The 25,802-nt window shown below is 35.7% G+C and overlaps 1 protein-coding gene across 2 annotated transcripts in view; it reads left to right on the top strand.

Moving 5' to 3' along the window:
• RPS6KA5 (ribosomal protein S6 kinase A5) overlaps window positions 1-25,802 on the top strand; it is a 167,345-nt gene that overhangs the window by 82,950 nt on the left and 58,593 nt on the right. Inside the window, exons 4-5 of one of the 2 annotated variants that reach the window (XM_032482508.1) lie at window positions 12,304-12,419; window positions 15,369-15,476. The exons of the other annotated variant lie outside the window; for it this stretch is intronic. Coding sequence (XP_032338399.1) covers window positions 12,304-12,419; window positions 15,369-15,476 — 224 coding nt within the window. The remainder of the gene's footprint in view (window positions 1-12,303; window positions 12,420-15,368; window positions 15,477-25,802) is intronic. 2 annotated transcript variants of the gene reach the window in all.

Here is a 25,802-nt window from a genome sequence, read left to right as displayed (position 1 = left end):
TAAACACGTCATTATTTTTTAGTTCTGTAAATAATAACTGATGTCTATAAATAATAACAGTAATTAATAGGTTTTTTTTTAATATAAGTGCTTATTGTGTATTTGGCCCATGTTTAATTCTTGCTAACTCATTTAATCCTCATGACAATCTTATATGGGAGTTGGAATTCGTATTTTATAGATCTAGAGTAGGAGCCATTCTACATATAAAGAACATTTAGTAAATAGAAATGAATTAAAAATATAATCGTTTTCATATAAGAAGTTCCTTTTAGTTTAATCAAGGAACCATTAGTCTGTGCAATCATCTTATTAGGTCTTCCATCGTATGGACTGTAAATAAATCTCAGTATAACTTAAGTTGGTACATATTTTGCAAAGAGTCACATTGATGAAATGTGCCTCACAGCTCCTGAGAGCTGCTCATATTTATCCACTTGTTTATTTATAATTATTGTCAAGAAGATGTACTACCGATGGTCCCGTTTTCTTCTTCAGTGATGAATAGGATGAATCATAAGACTTATTCTGAACCTTCTTAGGAGGGGAAGAGAGCTGAACTGAAGAGGGATGTCCACAAGGAAAGGTGTTCTTACTGTGTTATTACCACTTCCCTCTTTCCTTTTCCCCTTCTTTTCTGCTGCCCATTGGTCCATCTCAGTTGCAGTTTTTAGCTATTACAGTATTTAAGTATTTCTTTCTATTTTTACTGTTAGTGAAGTTGAGATAAAATCTACCCTAATACTCCTATATGGCTACAGCAGTCAGTAAGCAGAGTATTGCATGCTTATTTCATTTCATGCAGCCAATATTAGTAAATGCTTTGTACTTGCTAGTGTCAGACCCTGTGCCTGGCAGAGAAAAAATTTCCCTAGGACTTCGATCTGCCTCATGGATGCCAGATATCAACTGTTATTTCTGACAGATTACATTTAAATTAGCTTCTAGAATAAAAGGTAAAACATGTCATTAGAGAGGTATGAGTCTATTTATGGACTGTACTGTCTATAAAATTTAGCTTTGTATATGCTTGTTATTTTAGAAGCTTTAGAGGTTTTTTAAAAAATATCCTCAGGATTTAAAAACTATTCTTCCCCTGTCTTAATCCTCTTCTTTCCCTTATCTTCCTCTACTAACCCCTTCCATCGTGCCCTCTGGATGACCCCATGTGCACGTGCCCTAAGTCTTAACCTAGTGTGCCTCATTTATCCCTTCATCTTCAGTGAAACCTCCTGTCCTTGGAGGATGCTACTTCTCCAGCAGCCCCTTTTGCAGAAGACCATCTATCTGCCCATTCTGCTCGTTACACTCCACAAAGTGTTGATGGTGAAACGCATTTAAAAGTCATTTCTCAACAGAGCTTCTTTTGGAAGGAACTTTTTCTAACTCCCTACCCTCAGTTCTGTGGTTAACTGACTCCTAGGACACATGCTCACCTTTTCCAATGACTTACTCATCAGGTTTAGCTTGCCTTTCCTCCAGTTTCCTTCCATCCCCTTCCACAATTTTAGTAGCCATATTGATAACCGTTCAGCACCATGCCAGACCTCCTTGACTTGTAACATTTTGAACTTCACTTCACTTTAGCCATTTATAAGCCTAGCCAGACATTGGGCTTTATCACTCAAACCAGGTGCACCTTCGTAGTCAGGTTTCTTCTTTGACCGTAATCTTCCAGTTTTCTCCTTTCTCACACTCCCTGAGCCTGTTCTTTAATCCTCCTTGACCTTGAGTCTTTCCTGCACCTCTCCATGCACTGTCTTTCGGTTCCATGTGCATCCTTACTGGCCTGGAACCTGCCTGGGCTGGCACACTAGAGTCACTTGCCCTGTTAACCTTCCTCCTTTCCTGACATGGCAGTTGCTTTGATTACTCTCTCAACTTTTTTTTTTTTTTTTTTTCCAATGCCAGCTTTCTAAGCTCTCCTCATATGTCTCCAAAGTGTGTCGGCTGAGTCTGGCATGAAATTCACACTGAGAGTCTCAACAGAACTTCACAGAGGTTAGCAAACATTTCACTCCTCTCTTGTGAGCTGTGTGTGAGTCTTTCCAGCCTCTCACTACTTCTCAATCCTGCAGCTCCGTCACTGCCTTCTTCCCTGAGGTGACCACTTGTCCTCATGCCACTGAAAATATATCAAGTCCAGCTGCTCCACAATCTCAGATTTTCCTCCTGTCTGCTTTCTTCTGTACCTTCAAAATTTTTGTGGCTTGGAAGTGCCTATCAAATTGGTAAAAATTAAAGATAATGATAATATCAAGAGTTGGTGAGAACTTTGTTTTTTAAGGCATCCATTCACTGTTAGTGGGGAATATAAATGATTTTTTTTTTGAGGAAAGCACCTATAAAAAATTGGCAGCAGCTATTAAAATTATTCTGTAAGTATGTTGCACCTTAGCAATCCAGTTTCAGGAATCTGTTCTGCTAATCTGTACCTGCCCAAGTGGATGAAATATATGTCCAACCAACATAGAGTAGGAAAGGTGCAGTTAGAAAATCATTATTGGATTCTAAGTGGGTAGGTGACAGTTGGATGAGGAACAGTGTATTTTTACATAGTCTTAATTCATCTCCCCACAGTTTGGCAGTTAATTACCGAGGGAAACATAATAATTTTACAGAGGAGAAACCTGGCCAGCACCACCTTAGTGACTCCACAGTAATCATGTGATCCAAATTAACACCAGTAGTGGAAGAACTAGCATCACATGTTTCCTTATACTTTCTAAAACAAGTAACATCATTTCATCGATATTTCTTCTAAGACTGCATAACTTGCATCCAATCATGAGAAAACAGCAGATAAAACTCAGATTGAAGGTTGGCCCACAGAGACCTATCCTCTTCGAAGATATAAAGTTCAAGAAAGGTAGAAAAGAAGGAAGACTGAAGGTCCAAACTGAAGAGCTATGATATCTAATGAATATGTGATCATGAACCAGATCCTGGGCTGGGGAAAAGTAGCTACAAAGAGCATTACTGGGGCAAATGACAGATTTTAAATTGGAGAGTATAGATTAGATACTAGTGTTTTTATCATAAAGTTTCTGGTGTTGATAGTTGTCCTGTGGTTATATGAAAGGATGTTCTTTTTTTTAGTATTTGCACACTGAAGGATTTAGGGGTATGAGCATCATGTCTCCATCTTACTCTCAAATGGTTCAGGAAAATTATGCACATACATAAAAACCCACAGAGAGAGTACTAAAGCGAATGAAGCAAAATGTAAACAACTGGTGAATTTGCATAATGGATGAATTTGCATAATGAGTGTATGGGGATTCCTTGTGCTGCTCTTGCAAATATTTTTTGTAAGTTTGAAATTGTATCAAGATTAAAAAAAAATTTTTTTTTTTAAACCCACAGGTAAGGTAAGGTATTGTGATCTAGGAAAAATTTTAAAATAGGGCCCAGATATAATGGATAGTTTTCACCAGCCTTCCTTAACAAAAGATACCATTCCAAGTTTCATGCCATTATTCCTTATAATGGCAGCCTGTGGAACAAGATTAGGGTGTAATTTTTTTCAAAACAGTGTTGTCCAAGTTGATAGCTTTCTCCTGCTCTTTGTTCAAAGTCATTTTAGTATAATCAGAAAGATGTTATAAATTACATTTATTGTCCTGTGTGTGTTATTTCTCACAATTGAACATATGATGGGACTTGAATTGCAGACAATTTGAGGTTCTGGTCTCTGGCAAGAACCTAGACTGTAGCTCTTCTTTGTTGCCAAATTCAGATCCATCTGGTTTAACAGAAAAAATGGGTTAAGGGACAAATGCAGCAAGGAAGGCCAAGTACTTTTTTTCAGAAAACAGCCCTGGGTCCACTCCTACAAGATATAAATTGACATTCTTAAGTTCTGTATCATAAATATGTCAGTGATAATTTCAGTTTGGCACATTCTAAGGAAAGGTTGAAAATCACTGTTTACCATGGCCGTTAAAAAGAAATCTTAGTATAGCCCCCTAAGAGTGTCTCCTTTTGAGTACTGTGACCTTTCAGTGAGCCTGCCAAAACTTCAGGATGAAAGCATGTAAAATAGAAGTTATATGACCAAATGTGTAGGATTATCAGCTCTAAGCCTTTCAGATATTTGAAGGACAGAATAGTTGATTAGTCAGTTTTTCTAACAGTAATTCCCAATACCAGTTGTCTGATGGGGCTGCTCCTACTAAGTGACAGTAAAAACCATATCAGGAGGGAAAAAAGGGTAACTGTATATAGCATTAAAAAAATCACTGTTTTTGGACTCAGATTGCCCATGTTCATAATCCTTCTTCTCCCACTTAAAGGATATGTTACTCTGGATAATTTGTTTAACCTTCCTGAGTTTCACTATTTTCTAGAGATTACCTATTTTCTCTGGCAATTATGCTGTTATTATAACAGCACCTACTTAGTAGCATTATTTATGAAGATCAAATTTGTTATCATGTCTAAAAAGAACAGGCACATAGAAAGTGCCCAGTATTTCTTGTTGTTATCATTTCTTTGTCTGGTCTTAAAGGCAGTGAGCTATGTTAACATACAGACTTTAAAGGACGGCAGCCAAAACCCTGTTTTCCATCACTTAGTTCTTATCTATCAGGAGCCCTTTCTACTTCCACGACTAACTGGGGTTACTGAGATGCTGCTTCTGCACAAACGGCAGTAGCCAGGAGTGTTTATTGAGCCAACACCACTCAGTCCATTTTCGTTGTATGTCCAGAGAGGCAAAAAGCCTCAGGAGTAGCAGTAAAAACTGAACATTCTCAAGCTGTATCTTATAAAGAGAGTATGAACAGTCAGCATTGGCTTAAAAAAAAAAAAAAAAACCTCATGCTTACAGGTTGTTGTAGATGAAATTGGCAAAGATTTGAGAAATCTAATTTCTAGAAATCTAATGAATCCATAATTTTGACAGGGAAGTTATATAGGGTGCAGAAATTGGCCTGGACCAAGGGCCCATCAGGCAGAGTGGACCTTAAATAATTCTAGTAGCAGACAACTTCCACTCAGGTGCTTTGTTCCATCTGAGCTTTTTAATAATTCCTTTATATGGAAAAATGTAATTTATGCCCAATTTGAAAGGGGCTGGGGGGTGGGTAAGGGAGGGAGTCCTTTGAGTTATAAAGCTGACAAGAATCTTTCTCTCAGATGTCAGTAACAATCTGCGTTTTCATGACGTCCCTGACCCTATTCATGTCACTGCTAACTCTGTCCCAGCATCTGCCTGCATTCCTAATTCCAATGTTTTCTTTCAAGAGAATAAAAATTTTATAATTCAACTCAAATTTAATACTATCCCTGTAGTCTTTCTCAGTTATGTTTTATTTGTTGTCTCACTGCCTGTCTTAAGTTGTTTTTAGTTTCAAGAGCAGGCCCCGGCCTTCCCCTAACAGAGTGGCTGGCTCTCTGGGTAAACACGGAGGTGTAAAGACACCAGAAATGCAGCTCCAGCACATCCTCAGTAGTCAGAGATCTTGTTGAAAATGGAAACCTTATGCTCCATTTCACTTTTTTAAGCTCTGAACCTCAGCAGTCCAATTTGAAATACAAATAAGCTCCAGGAGAGCTCTGCCAAGCGAGGCTAGAAGTCAGGGAGAAGCGATCTAAATGCTCAGGAGAAACGGTGCTGAGTGTGTGCTCTGTGATGATGAGGTTTATGGTGCTGGCAAGCTGTAGGATGCTGCTCACAGATGTTTCCCACATGCTGGCAGTCCGCATTCATTGGTTCATTTGTAAATAAACTTGATAGGCACTTTTCCATTGAAATTTATAATGCTGTCTTTAGGGTGATGTTCCTAAAACTGTTTTTGGCTTACAACTCCTTGGAGAATCTGATAAAAGCTGTGGGCCCTCTCTTCTCAGAAGAATGCACATATGCTTACATATACTGAAGAAATTGCACATAACTTCAAGGAATTTATGTGGAATCTCCTTTTAATTATCTAAAGCTGGCCAAAAGAAATCTGTCTTCCTCTTCCTGAAGAGATTCCAGAAGGGCTCTCTAGTACCTTTTAACAGCCTTAGAATGTATAATTTTCAAGATGATGATGATAATTACCACTTATTGAACTTTTACTATTTGTTTGACACTGTGCATTCCTCATATCCAAAAGTGAACTTTTGGTCATCCCTTTTGAATCTGTCCTTCTTGCAGCCTTCTCCATCTCAGGTCACATCAATTCCATCTCTTCATGTGCTCAAGTAGGGCTGGATCCTTACCACCATCACAGATGTCACCTTTCTCCTAGCCTCCATCATCTCTCGTGTTTATTGAAAGTGATGTCCCAATTTTCACTCTTGCTGTTCTCAACACAGCAGCTGGAGTCATTGATTCTATTAAAACGCAAGTCTTATACGACTGTTGTACTCAGAATCTTCTAGAGGCTTCTTATTTCATTCACAGTAAAAGATGAAATACAATGGCCAGAACCTCTGTGCTGCCCAGCTCCAGGGGCCACAAGAAAAAATAAAGAGAACCAAAAATGGGAAATGGGAAGGCTAATATGACAAACTATGAATATATACTTGCTCTCTTTTCTTTCAGCCTCTTCGAAAGACATAAAAGTGTATAAGGTAATATTTATAATATATTGCTGGATTTGTAACATATATAGTTGTACCATGTTTCACAATGATAGTTCAAAAGGGAGGAAGAGAGAATAGAGTTATCTATGAAGGAGTAATGTTTCTATATACCACTGGAATTAATGGTATAATTGGTATAAATCTGAAACTGTTTCTGATAATGTGTGTGTGGTAAGCCTTAGAGCAACCACTAAGAAAATAACTCTAAAACAGTGAAATTCATGAAGGGAATTAAAATGTTGCACTTGAAAATATTCACTTTATGGAAAAGGAAGAAGTAAAAAGGAATAGAGGAATAAACAAAGATATGAAATATGTGGAAAATGGAAAAGTATAATAGCAGACATAAATCCAACTATATCAATAATAACATTAAATGTGACTAAATTAATCAGTACAATCCAAAAACAGACATTATCAGATAAGGGGAAAGAGTCAACTATACTGTTTATAGTAGAAGAACTGCGGATTCAAAGATACAAATAGATTAAAGAGAAAAAGAATAGAAAAAGATAAATCATGCAAACAGCAACCACAAGAAAGCAGGAGTGGCTTTACTAATATGACAAAGAGATAAAAAGGGACACTTTATAATGATAAAAGGACCAATCCATAAGGAAGATATAACAATTATAAACATGAATGTATCCAACAACATAGACTCAAAATACATAAAGCAAAAACTGACAAATTGAGGGAAAGATAGACAATTCAACAATAATATTCCATTTTCAATAATGTGTAAATAGGCAAATGATTGACAAGGAAGTAGAAAACAAACCATCAAGATATAAAAGACATCTATGGAACTGTCTAAACTACAATAACTGAATGCATATTTTTCTTAAGTGCATATGAAACATTCTCCAGGACAGACCATATGCTGGGCCATTTAAAAAAACTCAATAAATTTAAAAAGATTAAAATCATACAAAGTATGTTCTCTGACCACAATGGAATGAAATTAGAAATGAATAAGAAAAAGAAATTTGGGATTTTCACAGCTATGTGAAATTAATCAGCACACTTCTAAATAACCAATGTGCCAAAGAGAAAATCAAAAGGTAAATGAGAAAACACTCTGAGATGACAGAAGATGAAGACACTACAAACCAAATCTTATGTGATGCAGCTAAAGCAGTGCTTAGTGGGAAATTTATAGCTGTAATTACCTAAATTTAAGAAGAAGAAGAAAAATCTCAGATCAGTAACTTAATTCTCCACCTTAAAGCAGTGGAAAAAGAAGAGCTAACAAAACCCACAGCAAGCAGAAAGGAGAGAAATAATACATATCAGAGCAGAAATTAAGTAGAGAATATGAAAATAGAGAAAGTGAATGAAACCAAAGATGGTTAATTGAAAAGATAAACAAAATTGACAAACCTTTAGCTAGACTTACCAAGAAAAAAAGGGAGAGGACTCAAGTAAAATCAAGAATGGTAGAGGGGACTTTGCAGAATTGAAAAGGATCATAAGAGAGTATCATGAATCACTATATGGCAACAAATTAAATAACTTAGATGAGATTTTTAAAAAAGTCCTGGAAAGACAAACTACTAGAATTGACTTAAGAAATGCAACATCTGAATAGACCTGTAATAAAGGAGATTGAACTAGTTGTAGTAATAGTAGTAGTAATAAAAGCTAGCCACAATGAGAAGCCCAGTCCATATAACTTCACTACTGAACATTACCAAACAGTTAAAAAGGAATTAATACCATTCTTTACAAATGTCCAAAAAAATAAAAGAGGAAGAAACACTTCCTAACTCGTTCTATGAGGCCAGTATTACCCCAATACCAAAACCCGGTAAAAAGATCACAAGAAAAGAAAGCTACAGACCAGTATCTCTTATGACTAGAAACACATAAGTCCTCAAGAAAATACTATCAAACTGAATCCAGCAACAAATAAAAAGGATTATATTCCATAGGCAGGTGGGGTTTATCGAGAAATGCAAGATTGGTTTAGCAAATGAAAATCAATTAACATACCATATTAATAAAGGGCAAAAATCATATAGACATTGAAAGAGCATTTGACAAAATTCAACACTCCTTTATGATAAAAAGCATTCAACAAAGTAAGATTAGAAGTGAATTTCCTCAGCCTGATAAAGACATTTTTGAAAAACCCACAGCTAACATAATACTTAATGGGGAAAGACTAAATGCTCTCTCCCTAAAATCGGAAGCAGGGCGAAAATTTTTAAACCGAAAATCCTAAGAAATCCACTAAAGACTATCAGAACTAGTAAACAAGTTCGGCAAAGTTGCAAGATACATGATCAATATACAAAAATTAATTGTAGTTCTGTATGATTGTAGTGAAAAGTGAGAAAATGAAATTATGAAAATTTCATTTACATGAGTATCAACAAGAACAAAAATACTTAGGAATTAATTTAGTAAAGGAAGTACAAAACATGTACTCAGAAATCTATAAAATACTGTTGAAAGAAATGAAAGACGACCTAGTCAAACAGATCCTATGTTTACGGATTGAATGGCTTTATAATATTAAGATGGCAATAGGCTTTATAATATTAAGATGGCAATACTCCCCAAATTGATCTGTAGGTTTAACAAACCTCTCTCAAAATCTCAGCTTTTTAAAAAATCAGAATTGACAAAATCAGAATTGACAAAATCATCCTAAAATTTATATGGAAAAATCAAGGAAACTTAAAATAGGTAAAAGAATTTTGAAAAGGAAGAATTAAGTTGGAAGACTCACACTTTTAAAATTTACTACAAAGCTACAGTAATCAAGAAAACTGTGGCACCGGAATAAAGACAGACATATAGATAATAAAATTGAGAGTCCAAAAATAAACCTTCATATTTATGGTCGGTCAATTTTCTGACAAGGATGCCAATGAAGAAAGAGCAGTCTTTTTAACAAATGGTGCTGGTACAACTGGATGTCCATGTGCAAAAGTATGCAGTTGAGCCCATACCTCACAACATATACAAAAATTAACTCAAAATAGATTGAAGATTAGAAGTAAGAGCTAAAAATAGAAATCTCTTAGGAGAAAACAGGGGTAAATTTTTATGATCTTGGTTTTAGCAGTGGTTTCTTAGATGTGACGTGAAAAGAACAAACAACAAAAAGAAAAACAGATAAACTTGGATTTCTGGCGGGGAAGGTGATGAAAATATTTTAAAATTGAATGTGGTGACGGTTGCACAACTCTGAATACAATAAAAACCATTGAATTTTACACTTCATGTGGGTGAATTTCGAATTAAAAAAAACCAAAAGGGGCAAAGAAAAAAACCTTAATAGACATTTCACAAAAGAAGATATAGGGGGCACATGCTTTAGCATGCAGGAAGCCCTGGGTTCAATCCCCAGTACCTACATGGAAAAAAAATACAGTAAGGCCGTGAGAAGATACTAAATATCTTTATTATTCAGGAAAATGCAAATTAAAAGCATAATAAGGTACCACTACACACTAAACAGAACAACTAGAATTATAACAAACTGAGAATAACAAGTTCTTATCTTACAGGGATTTCCATTAATCTCATATCCCTGCCATTGGTTGTAGCTCTCACCCCGTAACAACCCTCCAAGTGTCGTAATTCCTGCTGTTATAGCCCTTTGGCAGCCTCTGTATCTACTTTACCATCATTAACAGCACTGGATAAAGTTGGCTGTTCACCTTGTAAAGGATGCAACCATATACCTACAAATAAAGCATATTTATTTTATGAATGTCAGGTCTTCATCTTGGGCTGTTGGTCTATTCCAAAAGTAGGAATTAGGTTACTTGATACCGTTTTAGGTTTGTCTTCTTAGATTTGTAACTTTTCTTAGTGTCCCCAGTAAATGGAAAATAAAACACTTTCTATGTTCAGAGCAACAATAATTCATAGTAGCTATTATTCTCATTTTATAGATAAAGAACTGACACTGAGAGAGACTTCGTTTGCTCAAGGCAAGACAGTGGAGTCATTGCCTGGTCCAGGTTTATTGATTACAAAACCCAGATTCTTTGGACTATATCAGATTGCCTCAAAGACAGGAATACGTTGGATTTTTGTTTTTATAACCCACTTGCCTTTGAGTTTCAGAGAGATTTTTTCAGATTCTAATATTTATTCCAATATAAAGAATCTGTGTTCAGTTACTAATGGAATAAATATCTATTGAGTGCTTATTGCATGCAGGCACTGTGTTGGGTTTTTAAAGATGAATGCATTGATCTTGACTTTAAAAAACCCAGAGTTTAGCAGAGAAAACAAGTATGCAAATAAACATTTTCAGTGCAGCAAGGTAACTGCAGTAGTATAAATCTTTAATAAGTACAGTGGTTAACGTAAAAGGAAGTGATCCACTCTGCTGGAGTTGTTATTGAAGGTGAGATAATTGAGTAGGACATTCAAGGATGTGTAGGAGTTTGTCAGTTGGTCAACTGACCTATGAATGCCTATTTCTGTGTCATGACTAACTACAGAAACCATTTGTGCATAAACATCAGTATTAGATTTAAATAAATAACTATTTAAAAGTAGAAAAAAATTCATTGTTAGTTTGCAGGGATGCTGTGTTCCTTTACACCTTTTTAATAATTAGCTTTGTGTTAAGATATAATTAAAACCCCTTGGCAAAATACAGAAGCCTTGGAAGGGCAAAGCTTTTTGCTGGCATGTGCTTTATAAAATATACTGCAAAACAACCAGCTTTTAGAGTTCTTTCATTCTATTGCATCTACTTTTTGGAATTTAAAGTAAAATGGGAAAAATATAAAGTAAAATGGGCAAGATAAACATTTGTGAGTTCATGAAGATTTTGCTTTGTTCTTTTATCAAATTGTGGTAAACTTGACGAATGAATACACTTGGGACACATGCTTTTCACATTTTTTAGGAGAACAGTGTTGATCTATATCTGACGATTTTCTAGGTGTACATTGTTTCTCACACACAAATGTTGTATAAGGTAGTAATGGTTAGTTTCTGATGAAACTATTATCAATTATCAATAAATGTCTTCTTGGAGCCAATTATGAACATAATTGTGATTAATTATTATTAGTCACCTCTTTATTTCTCACTGTAGCCTTCTTGTCTCTTATTTCATTATTCCTTTTGGGATAAAAAGGGTAGATTGAAAGGGAAATGGGGATCTTTTAGTTTCAGGTGTTTTGATTCAGCCGCGTGTGCTACTTGTACATCTGGGTTACGTGGAGCAATAGGAAAGCTACCTGCTACCTAAAATATATTTTCGGAAGGGCTATGCATAGACAATTCTGGAAAATAGGAAATCTGCTTAAAAATAGTAACTGGGAACTACTACAAAGGAAAGGCTGGGATTTTTGTTTGTCTTATTCTGTTCATTTTTTATGTTAGGTATTTAGTGGTTGATGTTTTGGTATTCTGCAGCAAGTTAAGTATTGTATAGTGATGGCAGAGGTTTCCAATATGCGGTATTGGGGGGAAATTGTTTAAATATATGCAGATTTCATGTAATAGTTTTAATAATAATACTTTACAAATTCATTTGATCACGGTTCAGGGTAATCATTAACTTACGAGACTGTATTTACATGAATTGAAATAATATATTCCATATGAAACTATATACTAAGAATTGTACAAAAGTAATATATTAAAATCAGTGCCTTGTGGTTAACCCAAAGTGATTAAAAGGAAATACTTCCTGTAGCGTATGAATACAAGTCAAAGACAGAAAAAAATATATTTCATTTTTAGATTATATAAATGGTGGAGAACTTTTTACTCATCTTTCTCAAAGAGAGCGTTTCACAGAGCACGAGGTGCAGATCTATGTTGGAGAGATTGTGCTTGCCCTCGAACACCTCCACAAGGTAAGATGCTTAACCTTTGGGGTTTCTTTCTTTTGAAAAATCTATTGACTGAGGTCATGATGGTGCTAAAAGAACTAATGTGTTTGCATGTCATTGGGTTAGTGGAGATTGTGAAAGCCCACTTAGCAACCATTACCGATTTTTTCAATTTCTAGTTCCCTTTTTAAAAGTCTGCTTTCCTTTTGCAGTCACTGTGATACAGATTAAAAAGATAAGAAGGTGGAGCCTGAGCATTTTTTGGTGTTGTCCATGAAAAATTCTAGTGCTTACTACATAATGTCATTAGAGTAAAAGATTTTCATTCTTAAAATAACCTTTAAGATGAAAACACAAGTCATAATATGTATTTCCCTAATTGTGACTTACTCTGTTGCAGACTCTGCCTTTACATCTTCAGGGCATATATCCCAATTAGCTTGGAATATTTGAAAGAAGCACTTAACCTGTGCTACCCAGCTATCCCACTCTTTCACTCTGGCTTTCTTTTCCATTTGTTTTGCCCCAAAGGCCCTCTGCTGCTCCCTCCACCTCCCTCCTGCTCCATTGCCTTCATGTAACATGAACTCAGTTGCTAAAGACTTTAAATGGAATTCATGTCTGTATGTGATGCTGTTTGGATCTATAAAATCAGTTTAAACTTTTTAAAAGTATTATTTCAGATACTATTAATCTTGATCCAAGAAATCTTGACTAAAATTTTTTTAATGAGGAAGCATTATATTGTCAAAGCAAACTGTCGTTATGTAGACTAGGCTTATGTGTATTTCCTAAGAAATAGAAAATACTACAATAATTTTTATCCAAGTTGTATGAGACCATAAGGAGCACAACTTGAGTCACTAAATTCAGATGATACTGATACATCATAAAGCCACTACTTTTCCTTGTTATGTATTCAGATTCTATACTAGATTACAGATAAAAAAGATTAAAGTGTGGATTATGGAGCATGGAAAAGAATGGAGAGAAATGAAGGAAAAAGGCAAGGAAGAAGGGTGAAACTTTTAAAGGGGCAGGGAGATTAGAACTGCAGGATGGAGACAGCAGATGCAAGAGGCTGTGGGAAAAGATGGTAAGATATAGGAAGAATGGGATCAAGAAATGGGTTGATCTAGCCCAGAACAGAAGCATAGCGGGGCAGGTAGAGGGATAGAGTTCAGAATAGGAATCCTAAGGGCAGTGAGGGGCAAATGTATAAGACCAGGAGGGAAGTAGGAGAGGCTCGTGGGCCCGGGTCTGCAGTGCCGTGAAGTGAGAGGAAGAGGCGCAGAGGTGGGTGCTGAACTGAAGTGATGGGAACAGACATCTGTGTTCCTTTTGACGGAATTGTTGGTGTGGCGATGAGCTTTATGCCAGCGGTAATTTTTGTGGGATATCAAGTAGTTAGGACATCTTTATACATGAGCCAAACTGGGCCTAGGAATAGGCTGGAAAACTTTGTTTTATGATTAGGGGAATTAGATGTAATTTTTATAGTGTAAAAATGTTGGTGGAAATCACCATAAATCCCAGAGTAAGAACAAGCAAAATACAAAGCTATGACAGGTAAGCTAGTAAGTTCAGTTTTTAATTTGTTTGAAAACTATTAATTCTGTTTATTAAAGGAAAATCCATGAACCTTCATTATTATTACAACAGGGTAATCAGAAATGTAGAGATGAAGGACACAATGAATCCTATAAATAAATGTAATTGATATGGAGTGGAAGTAATATATAGCAGATTAGATCTTAGCTAAGTTTCTCTTAATCTCACTACATACAAAGATAAATACAAAGAAATACAATACAAAGCCAGTAATGTTAATCTTGATATGGCTACTAACATTGGGTTCCCTGGAAGAGACAAAAATGGGGAGTTTACTTGGAAATGATGAAGTAAAGCAGGTAGTAAATGACATATTCCTAAAATCTTTTCCAAAGAGGCTGTTAAAAAAAAAAAGTCATACTGGTTATTAGATACTTGTAAGGCTTCAAGTCACATGTCTGTTCAACAGTTTGTACATGTTGTCCTTCCTCTCTTTTTTGTAGGACACTTGAGGTTCTTGGAAGAGAATTGCGTAGTTGTTTTTCCTTGTGTGATTTTTTTATTTCAATTTTGAGAAAGTATTAAGAATCTTCTTTTTCATATACTTAGTATTGAGGAAAGTAGTGTTTCTAAGTTTAAAAACATTTAATTTGGGCTAACATAACATGAAATGCAGAATTCACATATGTCAAGAACTTCTTAAAAGACTTGAGTAGATTTACTTATGTGATAGAGCTGAAGTGTTTTGCTATAAAACTTACATGCAAAACAAAATAGAAGGATATTTAAATATCTAATTGATTTACTTTGCTTATTTAGATCTGAAGAGCAACTAAAATTAACATATGATCTTCAGCCTTCATGTTTAGGAGAGTGTTATTCAACAAGCCTTTATTAATTATTTATTTGACTTATGACACTGCTAGATACTAGATAAATGTATAAAAAGTGAAAAAACAGAGCGAGGATATGTTTATATCAAGACAAATAGGAAATACCTAGCAAATACCAGTTATTTTTAGGTCAGTACAAGGTAAATATAAGTGCTATGGGAATAAAAACAAACGACCAGTGTGGGAACTAGTTAGTCAGGAAAGCCTTCAGAAGGCATTAAGAAGTAAGTGATGAATTGGCTAAGAAAGCATCTGAAGATCATCTGGAGTGAGCATGAAATCCATTGAGAAAAATAATCCAGGAAGAAGCAGTCGCTGATGGGGCACCCTTCAGGTCCTGGGAGCCCAGCAGATAAGGTTTGAGGTGGAAAAATTGAAATTTGCCCTGGCCTGTGACTCAGAGCCGTCAGAGCACCCTGAGCAGGAGAATGCCTCTTTCGGTTTGTTTTTTAAGGTAGATAAGAAAGACTTTCCTAATTTATTTTTTGGAAGTTGTTATTTTAAAATGCATATTTGTTTGTTTTTACAGTTGGGGATTATATACCGTGACATTAAGCTTGAGAATATTCTACTTGATTCTAATGGCCATGTGGTGCTGACAGACTTTGGTCTGAGTAAGGAGTTTGTGGCTGATGAAGTGAGTATTATATTTTAATTTGAAGTTAGTAAAACAGAATATAAACAATGGTGAAAATTAGCTATAGGGTAAGATTTAACAGGATAGTACCAAACAGATTATGGATATTTGTACAGGTTTTCCCAGAGGAACATTTTGACATGAATGACTATAAAGGTTTTTTAGTTTAAAAATACCATGGAACCATACTGTTAGAATTACAGTAAACCCTTCGTCAATATATCAGAATTCCCCAGTCTAAAGCAAAATAAAATTATACATATAACTTTCTCCATAATATATAACTGAAATTTTTCAATAAACCTTTGAGTCTTTTAGGAAAATCATGACTTAGATAATAGCCAATAAAGAATTACAAAACAACACATATATGGTTTATATTGTAATTACAGGGTAGGACATGTCGTGATGGCCTTGTGAACTAACTTGACAAGAATAACAAGGATTTACTAGACCTAATTCTTTAATCTTGCTGGTTTTTTGCTCATACAAACTAAAATGTAATAGCTAATGTACAGATTTTTAATGTGGAGGGCTTTGAATTTTCAGTACTGATTAAAACTTACTTAGTATTACAGATTTATTTAATGACATTTATAATTGTACATTAGTTTAATTAAATACTATTTATGCAGCAGTTGTAATAAAATATGTTTTTACACTACTAGTTATTTAAGACAACTAAGTAAATTTGAATGCTAATTCATTTCTATCCAAGAAATTATTGTTATAGCATACAGAATCACAATATAGTTTTTGTACTAAAGGACTCTGTTGTAAAACACATTCTTGGGTTGCAAATTGGGTGTTTCTATTTCTGATTGTTTGCTTTTTGAAATATTGCAAAGCAGTCCTAAGTAAGTTAGATAAGTATTGAAATTGTGAAAATGAAGGATCCTAATTTTTTATCATATCTATATTTATTCAGTTCACTTAGTAATAAATATTTATCAACTGCTTCTGCTATGCTGGGTATTGAATAATACAATGATAAATAAAGTGGAAATGGTCTCTGCTTTCATGAGCCTGTGGTTATAATAATATATTGATTATCTTTGATAGAAAAATCATAGTTATAAAACAGATTACATGAATTTTTAAGGAATTTACTTCAAAGTTTGATTTTTAAAACTTTTCCCCTTTGTAAAAGCTTTAGTGAATAAAATGTGACAAATACAGTATGTTCACGGTTGTTTCCTCATTAAACCCCAATATAAATAAAAATAAAGAAGTGAAATAGGCAGGCACTCAAAAGGGAGAGAGAAAACAGCAACCAGATTTTGGAAGATGGACAGCAGAAAGACTGGTTGTAACTGATTTAGCATCCCTGAAACAGCTGAATCCTAAGCCAGTAACATGAGAAGCCCCAAAGCAGGCTAATTTGCACCTCTGAACCCCAGAAAGGCTCAGGAATTGGGGAACCAGGTGTCCCTCAAAGTAGGAGTATAGAACACAAGAGGATTGGTTGGAAGTCTGTATAAGAAAGAGGTACCACCCAGAATCCATGTGTACACTATTCCTGACCCTCACTGGAAAGGTTAAACAGACAGACAGGATTCAGGGACAAGGAGCACAGCTGAGGGCTAGGACACCATCTAAGCTGGTGGGTGACGTGAAGACCTACACACCGATGCCTATGGCCTCTCACTGCCTCGTCACTCTGAGAGCGACGCTTCCTAGACAGGAATTGGGAGGTTTTCACTCTGAGAATTGAGAACAGAAATCTGCACATGCTGTCTGTGGGTGGTTTTGCCAGTGAACTGGCCCAGCCAGATCCCTCTACAGTGATGCCTTTGTCTTGGCAAGCCCAGCCTGCACAGTTTTTTTTTTTTTCCATATTTTGATTTCAGTATTTTTCAGTAAAATTAGTTTGTCATACTATGTATTTAAAAACATTATTCTGAGAAGGGGGTCTATCGGCTTCAACAGACTGTCAAAGGGTCCTTGGCATGTAAAGGTGGGGGATGCCCCCTGCACAGAGAGATTTGGTGATCACTTTTTCCTCTCTGTGGAACCATTCAGACATTTACTCATTCACACCATCAGTATTTGTTGAGAGCCCTATATCTGCTAGGTATCAGGCTAGGTTCTGGTGATACCACAATGAAAGAATCACTTCGTGAATCCTGCATTTCTGGGCACGTGTGCCTGATCATTTGGCAATAGGCAGAAACAGCCTTTGGCTCTGGGGAATAGCAAAATGTTAGAAACTGAAGCAAAAGTAAACAAATCAAACATGGATCTGAGTTGTTGGGTTTCAAGTAATACAAAGTACAGTCATACAAGTGAGTCAGAACTGCCAGGTAACTGCTTCAGCCGGGTCACCTCTCACAAGAGAGACTTGTGTTTTCTGCTGGTCATGTCAACAGCTACTCCTCAAGGGAATGAAGGTAATTCTTGTCAGATGCCGTAGTTTTTGAGCACTTACTTGTTTACGTGCAAAAATGAAATGATGGGATAATAATCTGAGGTGGAGAAGTACTTTACAGATTCCCTTATTATTCACTGAATGCACCCTAGCTGCATTTAATGCAGTTTTGTGTTACTGTCATGTGTTATTAAGCTTTACAGTTTCATCTCTCTCCTCTCCCAGACTACCAGCTCATCCTTCCTCTTAGCCCAAGAGGACGTGCTGTCCTGCTAGGGTTCAGGTTTAACTCTCGGGGCTCAAGTAGGAACTCCCCTAAGACTTGATCTAATGGTCCTTTGCTTCCCCGATTCTACGTGGCCTCTGCTTAGCAAGTTTCCCTGCCTAGACTTTTGCACCTCAAATGTATCCCCATCCAGCGATGTCACATGTCAGCCTGACTGACTTAGAGCAAAATACCATCTTGCTTGGGATGAGTTTCTTCTTTGTCTGTTGCTATTCTACCTCCTTGGTTTTCAGTTTAAACTTCACCTTGAGGAGTTCCCTCCTTGGTTTCCGGTTTCTAGAGAGAGATTGTTCATCTCTGTCTCTACCTCTAGTTGACCTCTCTCCTTTTCTACCTCTTCTTCCTCTCGGACCCTTTCTGTCACCATTTAAACATGCCTGGTCTCGCCTTAAAATTTTAAAATTTAAGAAATAGAGAGAAAAATGGCTGGATGGACTGACTGAATGACAGAAGGCAATCTCAGAACCCCATGTTTCCTTCCAGCTCTTGTCCTGTGTTCTCCTTTGTCAATATTTGTCAATACATTTTATTACCCACCTGTCACTCATTCCTTAATCTACTCCAATTTGGCTCACACCTCCTACCAGTTGACTAAAACTGTTCTTGCCAAGGCCAGGACTGACCTCAGTTTCAGATGTTTTTTAGTTCTCACCTGACCTGGCTGTCTAGTGGTATTGAACTGGAAATTGCCTCTCACTTTGGCTTCTGTGACACCGTGTCCCCCTGCCGTTCCTTCTCTCTCGCTGTCTTTCGCAGGCTCTTCCTCTTCTACCTGAGAGCTCCTCACGGTTTCATCCTAGGTACCCTTTTCTTTTTATGCTGCTCTCTCTCCCCATGTGCTGGAGATGCCCAAATATATATGGCCAACCCTGACCTCCCTTCTGTGCTCCAGACCCAAACGTGCCTGTAGTGTATCACCACTTGATTCTCATAGATCACACAAGCTTTCCAAAACTGAATCAGTCTTCTCCCACCCAAATTTGCTTCTTTCAGTTTCTCACAATTTTGTGTGTTACAAATTATGCTCTCATTTCATCTGGGAAATATATTTCTATTTGATTTTTAGGAATTTACTTGCTATACCTTTGGAGTTTCTGCTTATGGTATAATACTCATCTTTCTGTATATTTGTTAATTTAATAATCCATCAAATACTTATTGAGTATCTACTATGTGCCACGTAGTGTACTAGACCCTAGAAATACAGTGGTGAACGTAACAAATTCCTTGCCCTCATGAGCCTGTATTTTAGAGGTATTCATCATTACCTCATGTAATTATTTCTAGATTGTAGTTTGCTAAACTAAGTTGTATCCTGGATAAAATTGATTTATTTTAGAAACCTTAACAAGCTTTTATATGATAATGAACACTTTACAGATTTGATACTTTTACTGACACGTTCTTTTCTCAACCACAGAATTTGATAAATCCCTTGTGATTCTGAGAATAAAAGAAGACATTTCTAAATATCTATAGGCTAAAATATATCCTTCATAGGATTTTTTGAGAGTACAGTTCAGCAAACATTTGTGGAGTTCTTACTGTGAGTCAGACAGTCTGCTAGGTATTGGATATATGATTCTGACATTGAAGACTTTAAAGGCATTTTTTTTAAAAGGGCATCTGTTCTTACCTCTTTATAAGAAAATAATATCAAAATGATACATTCATAGGTTATTACCCTATTCTTAAATATGGCGTATGCATTCTATGTTTCCATATTTTAACACTGAGCATTTGAAGAATTTCACAACAGATTGTCAACACGAATCTTCAGGTGGATAAATAAAACTAGAAGAAAAATAACATCCGGACATTTAAAACAGAGGTAGCTAAGTTAATTATAACTCACTGCCATGGTAGCTATACTTAAGAGAAAAAGGCCTATGGATTTGTGACTGTTTTTTCTTTCCAGAAAATGGAAAAAATGCAACCTTTGCTCAACTGAGATAATGTTATTCATTAATTAATCCTTTGATCATGGAAGAGGCATTTTAGTGTAAAGAACACGTATTGAAGTTAGAGGATCCCTTTTTTCAATTCTTTACTTCCTGGCTGTGTGATACCGAGCAAGTCACTTAGTCCTTAATCCCTCTCAGTCTGTAAAATAATATTTGTCATATCTAATTTATATAATTTTCATATGGACACAGTAAGTTATGCTCATAAAAGTACTTTTTAAAGTGTAAAGCATGATGTAACTGTCAACTTCCACTTAAAGAGCTACCATTCAGATTTCAGATTACAAAATTAAAACATACAGATGAGAATCTTAAAGTATTCTCCCTAATTTTCTTCTTTGTAGGAAAGTTTTAAATTACATCTTTCTCTAATAAACCCCTACTTAATAATGTCACTTGTGGGATTCTGCTGTTACAGTGTACACGTCTCAAGATGCCTAGGTGAGGTTCAGGACCCATGAAGAGCGAGTTTGCATGAGGAGTCAGATCAGCCAGCTCTGTAAGGCAGCTTTTTAGTTTCCTCTGTCTCCTTCCCTGATGGATTTGTGGTGACATATAGTCATGATTCTTTTCATTTGCCTGTGCTTCTGAGGAACCTACTAAGTCTCTGTAAATCAGACCTATCAGTCATTTGCCAAAATCCATGACCCTAGGATAATTTTAGTTATTTTAAGGTAAATATTGAGATGGAACTGCTGGGAAAGTAGGAGACCTAGAAACTGGTCAAAGTGTTCTTCTGTTGCCCCAATTTTTCTTCTTAAACAGTGCTGCACAACATTCAGATACTAACGCATAAGCTTCAGCCATTTGTTTGTATAGGTTTTTTCCCACCAGATTTCAGAGCAGATACCCTACCCTTGGACAGGAGGAGGAGGAGGAGGGAGGAGAGATGGCTTTGCCCTCAGGTGTCTGCCTCACAGATCCCATTATAACTTTTCTTATAGTAGAAATTATTGGCTCAGGTCAGATTTATTCGTAATACTATCTCTTATTTTAAGGCAGGTTTGATGCACAAGTTCAGTGGGTGGGCAGGTTTAATGTAAATTATGTCACAGAGCTAGCGAGGACAACTTTTGAACTGAGGTTCTTTTCACAGAAACTTCTATTATGTATTCCATTTGTTCAAATTATGTTAAATGTACTTTTTACTTACTTGAAAACTATATTTAGGAGTCACATTATTATTCTATATTGATATAGGGCATACTAGTCTATGAACAATATATTAATGTATAAATAGATTATTTTAATCTCTTTTCTAAGAAAGAAGGAAAAATGATTTAAAACCATGTTAAGTGTCAGGGACTTTCAACCTTTAAGGGGAATTTAGCAAAAGATACCCTGGAATACTAACATTGCATAAATGTCATTAACAAATGTTTATATTTTCCAAATTTTAAAAAAATTATAAAATATTTCAAATGTGATAAAGTAGAGAAAATGATATAACAGAATCTGTGCATCCACTATTCACATACACAGTTATGGACACTTTGTGGGTTTTTTCCACCACTCATTCAGCAAATACTGATTGAATGTCCAATGTGATCCAGGCACTGTTCCATTTAGGTGCTGGAATCTAGCAATGAACAAAATAGACAAAAATTTCTCCCCTAGACAGGGAGGCAGGCAATAACAAGTAAAGAAGGAAACTATGTATGGAATATATTAGATAATGGTAAGTTACACAAAGACAGGTGCACTAGGAAGGAGAGATATGAAGTATCAGAGTGAGAAAAGCTTGTACTTGTAAATGAGGTGATCAGGAAAGGCTCCCTGAGAAGGTAACAGGTGAGTAGAGACATGAATTGAGAGCATGAGTCACATCAGTATCTTAGGAGAGAGGTGAGCCAGTGTTAAGGCCCTCAGTTGGGAAAATGCTTGGGATGAAAAGGAGGTCAGCGTGAGAGTGAGGATTTGAGTAGCAGGAAATAAGGGCGTGGAGGTGGTCGTATGGAGGAAGGACTGCACAGATCATGCAGGGCATGGAAGACCGTGGTAAGGACTGTGGCTCCTCTGAGTCCAAATGGGGAGCCTTGAAGAGTTTTGAGTAGAAGAGGGACATGGTCTGAGTAATTCTGTTTGCCAAGCATGATAGTCCTGGAGTGGGACAAACCTAGAAACATGGAGACCAGTTAGGAAGCTGTTGCATTAATCCCAGCAAGAGATGACACTGATTTAGACCATGTGGTAGCAGTGTAGGTTGTAAGAAGTAGTCATATTTGAGATGCATTTTGACATTAGAGCTAACAAGATTTCTTGATGGCTTGAACTAGGGGATGGGAGAGAACAAGAGGAACCTAGGGTAACTCCAAGGTTTTTAGCCAGAGCATGTGGAAGGATGAAGTTGCTATCAACTGATAGGCTGATTGGGGAGGTTTTGGGTGGGTGGAGGAGTGCAGTTGAACCAGATGAGTTAGAAATGTCTATTAGACGTTCAAACAGATGGTTAATAGGCAGTAGGGTATATGAATCTGAAATTTAGGAGAGAAGTCTCATCTAGAGATGCAAATTTGGAATTTGCCAATATGTAAGTAATATTTAAAATTATGAAAATTAATGAGAACACCAACAGAGTAAGTACAGATAGAAAGGAAAAAACAACAAAAGTTCTAAACTCTGAGCTATTCCAACATTAAGAGAGGTAAGAGAGGAGAAGGAACCAATAGAGGAGACTGAGGAAAAAGGGACCTGGAAGTTGAGAAGAAAACAGGCAAGTACGTTGTCTTGGAAGCCAAGTGAAGAAGGATTTCAGGGATGCAAATGATCAGCTATATCAAATACTGTTATTAGGTCAAATAAGATGAGGACTGAAAATTGAGCACTGGCTCAATTTAAACCTATGGAGAAAGAGAATGAGAGCAGGCATATTGTCATCCACAAATACAAAATAAAAATGGTTTTTTTCCAACCACATCTAGCAGCACAGGTGCAGGCAAAGAGTGGATGGTAGACTGAATTTGATCTTGCTTTATACCCTTACTTTATATATATGTATATCCATAAATAATATATACTATTAGCTTGTGTTTCTAAAATGTGCATAAGTGGCATAGCACATTGCAAATTGTTTTATATTTGACTTATTTTTGAAATTTATCCAAGTTGATAAATAGAAATCTGTTTCATTCATTTTAGCTGCTGTATAATATTCTTTTATATGAACTATCTAGGTTATTTATTCATTCTTCTTCTGAGATACATTTAGGTTTCTGTATTTTCTCAATCATGGTGTTGCAGCTTTTTTCTGATGTTATTGTTTTGTTGGAGTTCTTTAAATATTCTAGATACCCACTCTTGATAATTCTATATTTTGTGAATTTCTTTTCTAAATCTTTTACTTGTCTTTAATTTGATTAATGGTGTTTTTTTCAGATTTAACATTTTTAATACAATCAAATTTATTGATCTCTCAAGATTTACATTTTTTGACTCTTTAAAAAATATTTGGGGTGGGGAGGGTATAGCTCAGTAGTAGAGTGTGTGCTTAGCATGCACAAGGTCCTGGGTTCAATTCCCAGTGCCTCAGTTAAATTAATAAATAAATAAACCTAATTACTCCCATCCCCCCCAAAAAACCCCAAAATAAAAATAAACATTTAAATTGTGGTAAAACACACATAACATAAAAATTACCATCTTAACCATTTTCAAGTATATAGTTCAGTAGTGTTAACTATATTCACATTTTTATGCAACAGATCTCTAGAACTTTTTGTTTTACAGAACTAAACTCTGTACCCATTGAACAACAACTCCCCATTTTCCCCTCTCCTAGCCCTGAGCAACCACCATTTCTCTTTCTGTTTCTATGTGTTTGTCTATTTTAGATACCTAATGTAAGTAGAATCATACAGTATTTATCTTTTTGTGACTGGCTTAAACTTCGATTAGGATAATGTCCTCAGGATCCATCCATGTTGTTGCATGCAACAGGATTTCCTTCTTTTTTAAGGCTGAATAATACTTCATTGTATGTGTGTTCCACAGTTTGTTTATCCATTCTTCTGCTGATGGACACTTGAGTTGCTTTTACTTATTAGCTATTGTGAATAATGCTGCAGTAGACATGAATGTACAAATATCTGTTTGAGATAATGCTTTCAGTTTTTTTTCATATGTGCCCAGAAGTGGAACTGCTGGATCATATGACAATTCTATTTTTAATTTTGGGGGGAACCTTTCATACTGTTTCCCATAGCAGCTGCACAATTTTATATTCCCATCAACAGAGCATAAGGGTTTAGTTTCTTCACATACTTACTTTGTTATTTCTGCTTTTTTGATAGTGGCCCACCTAATGGGTATGAAGTGATATCTCATTGTAGTTTTAATTTGCATTTCTGTAATAATTAGTGATGTTGAGAGTATTTTCATATGCTTATTAACCATTTATATATGGTTATATATATTTGGGTGGATGTATATTGAAGTCCTTTGCCTTTTTTTAAATCAAGTTCATTTGCTTTTTTGTTGTTGAGTTATAGGAGTTCTTTATATATTCTGGATATTAACCCCCTATCAGATATATGATTTGCAATTTTTTTTCTCCTGTTCTGTTGATTGTCTTTCACTTTGTTTGTTTACTTTGATGCAAGGAAGTTTTATGTTTTGATGTCATTTCATTTGTCTGTTTTGTTGCTTTTGTTGCTTGTGCTTTTGGTGTAATATCCAAGAAATCATTGCCAAATCCCATGTCAAGAAACTTTCTCCTTATTTTTTCTTCTAGGAGTTTTATAGTTTTAGGTCTTAAATTTATTTTGAGTTGACTTTTGTATTTGCTATAAGGTAAGGATCCTACTTCATTTTTTTGTGTGTGGATATCCACTTTTCTAGCAACATATTTTGAAAAGACTGTCCTTTCCCCATTGGCAACCTTACTGAAAATCATTTGACCATCTGCATAAAGGTTTGTTTATAATCTATTTTGTTCCATTGGTGTATATGTTTGTCTTTATTTCAATCAAAAATGTTTTAATTACTGTAGCTTTGTAATATGTTTTGAAATCAGGAAGTGTGAGACCTCCAACTTTGTTCTTTTTCAAGATTGTTTTGGCTATTAAGGGTCCCTTGAGATTCCATATGAATTTTAAGATTTATTTTTCCATTTATGAAAAAAATGATATTGAGATTTTGGTAGGGATTATGTTGAATCTCTGGAGCACTTTGGGTAGTGTGGACATTTTAACAATATTAAGTCTTCTAACTCATGAGCATGGGGTATCTTTCCATTTATATATGTCTTTTTAAATTTCTTTCACAGTATTTTATCATTTTAATTTTCCAAGTCTTTTGGCCCCTTGGTTAAATTACTTTCTAAGTATTTTATTATTTTCATGCTTATTTTAAATGGGGTTCCCCCCTGAATTTCCTTTTAGAATTGTTCATTGTTAATGTGTAGAAACACGACTAATTTTTGTATGTTGATTTTGTATCTTGTAACTTTGCTGTGTTCGCTTACTAGTTCTAACAGGGTTTTTGTGGTGAAATCTTTAGGGTTTTTTTTAACGTATAAGTTCATATTATCTGCAAGCGAAGTAATTTTATTTCTTCCTTTCCAATTTGGATGCCTTTTATTTCTTTTTCTTGCTTAACTGCTCTGAGTAAGACTTTCAGTGCTATGTTGAATAGAAATGGTGAGAGGGAGCATCCTTACCTTTGTTACTGATCTGAGAGGAAAGCTTCCAGTTTTTCACCTTTGAGTGTGA

Source organism: Camelus ferus, chromosome 6, assembly GCF_009834535.1.
Source record: "Camelus ferus isolate YT-003-E chromosome 6, BCGSAC_Cfer_1.0, whole genome shotgun sequence".
Classification (NCBI taxonomy): Eukaryota; Metazoa; Chordata; class Mammalia; order Artiodactyla; family Camelidae; genus Camelus; species Camelus ferus.
The sequence above is the reverse complement of the archived record's forward strand: the minus strand, read 5'-3'. Positions and strand labels throughout refer to the sequence as shown.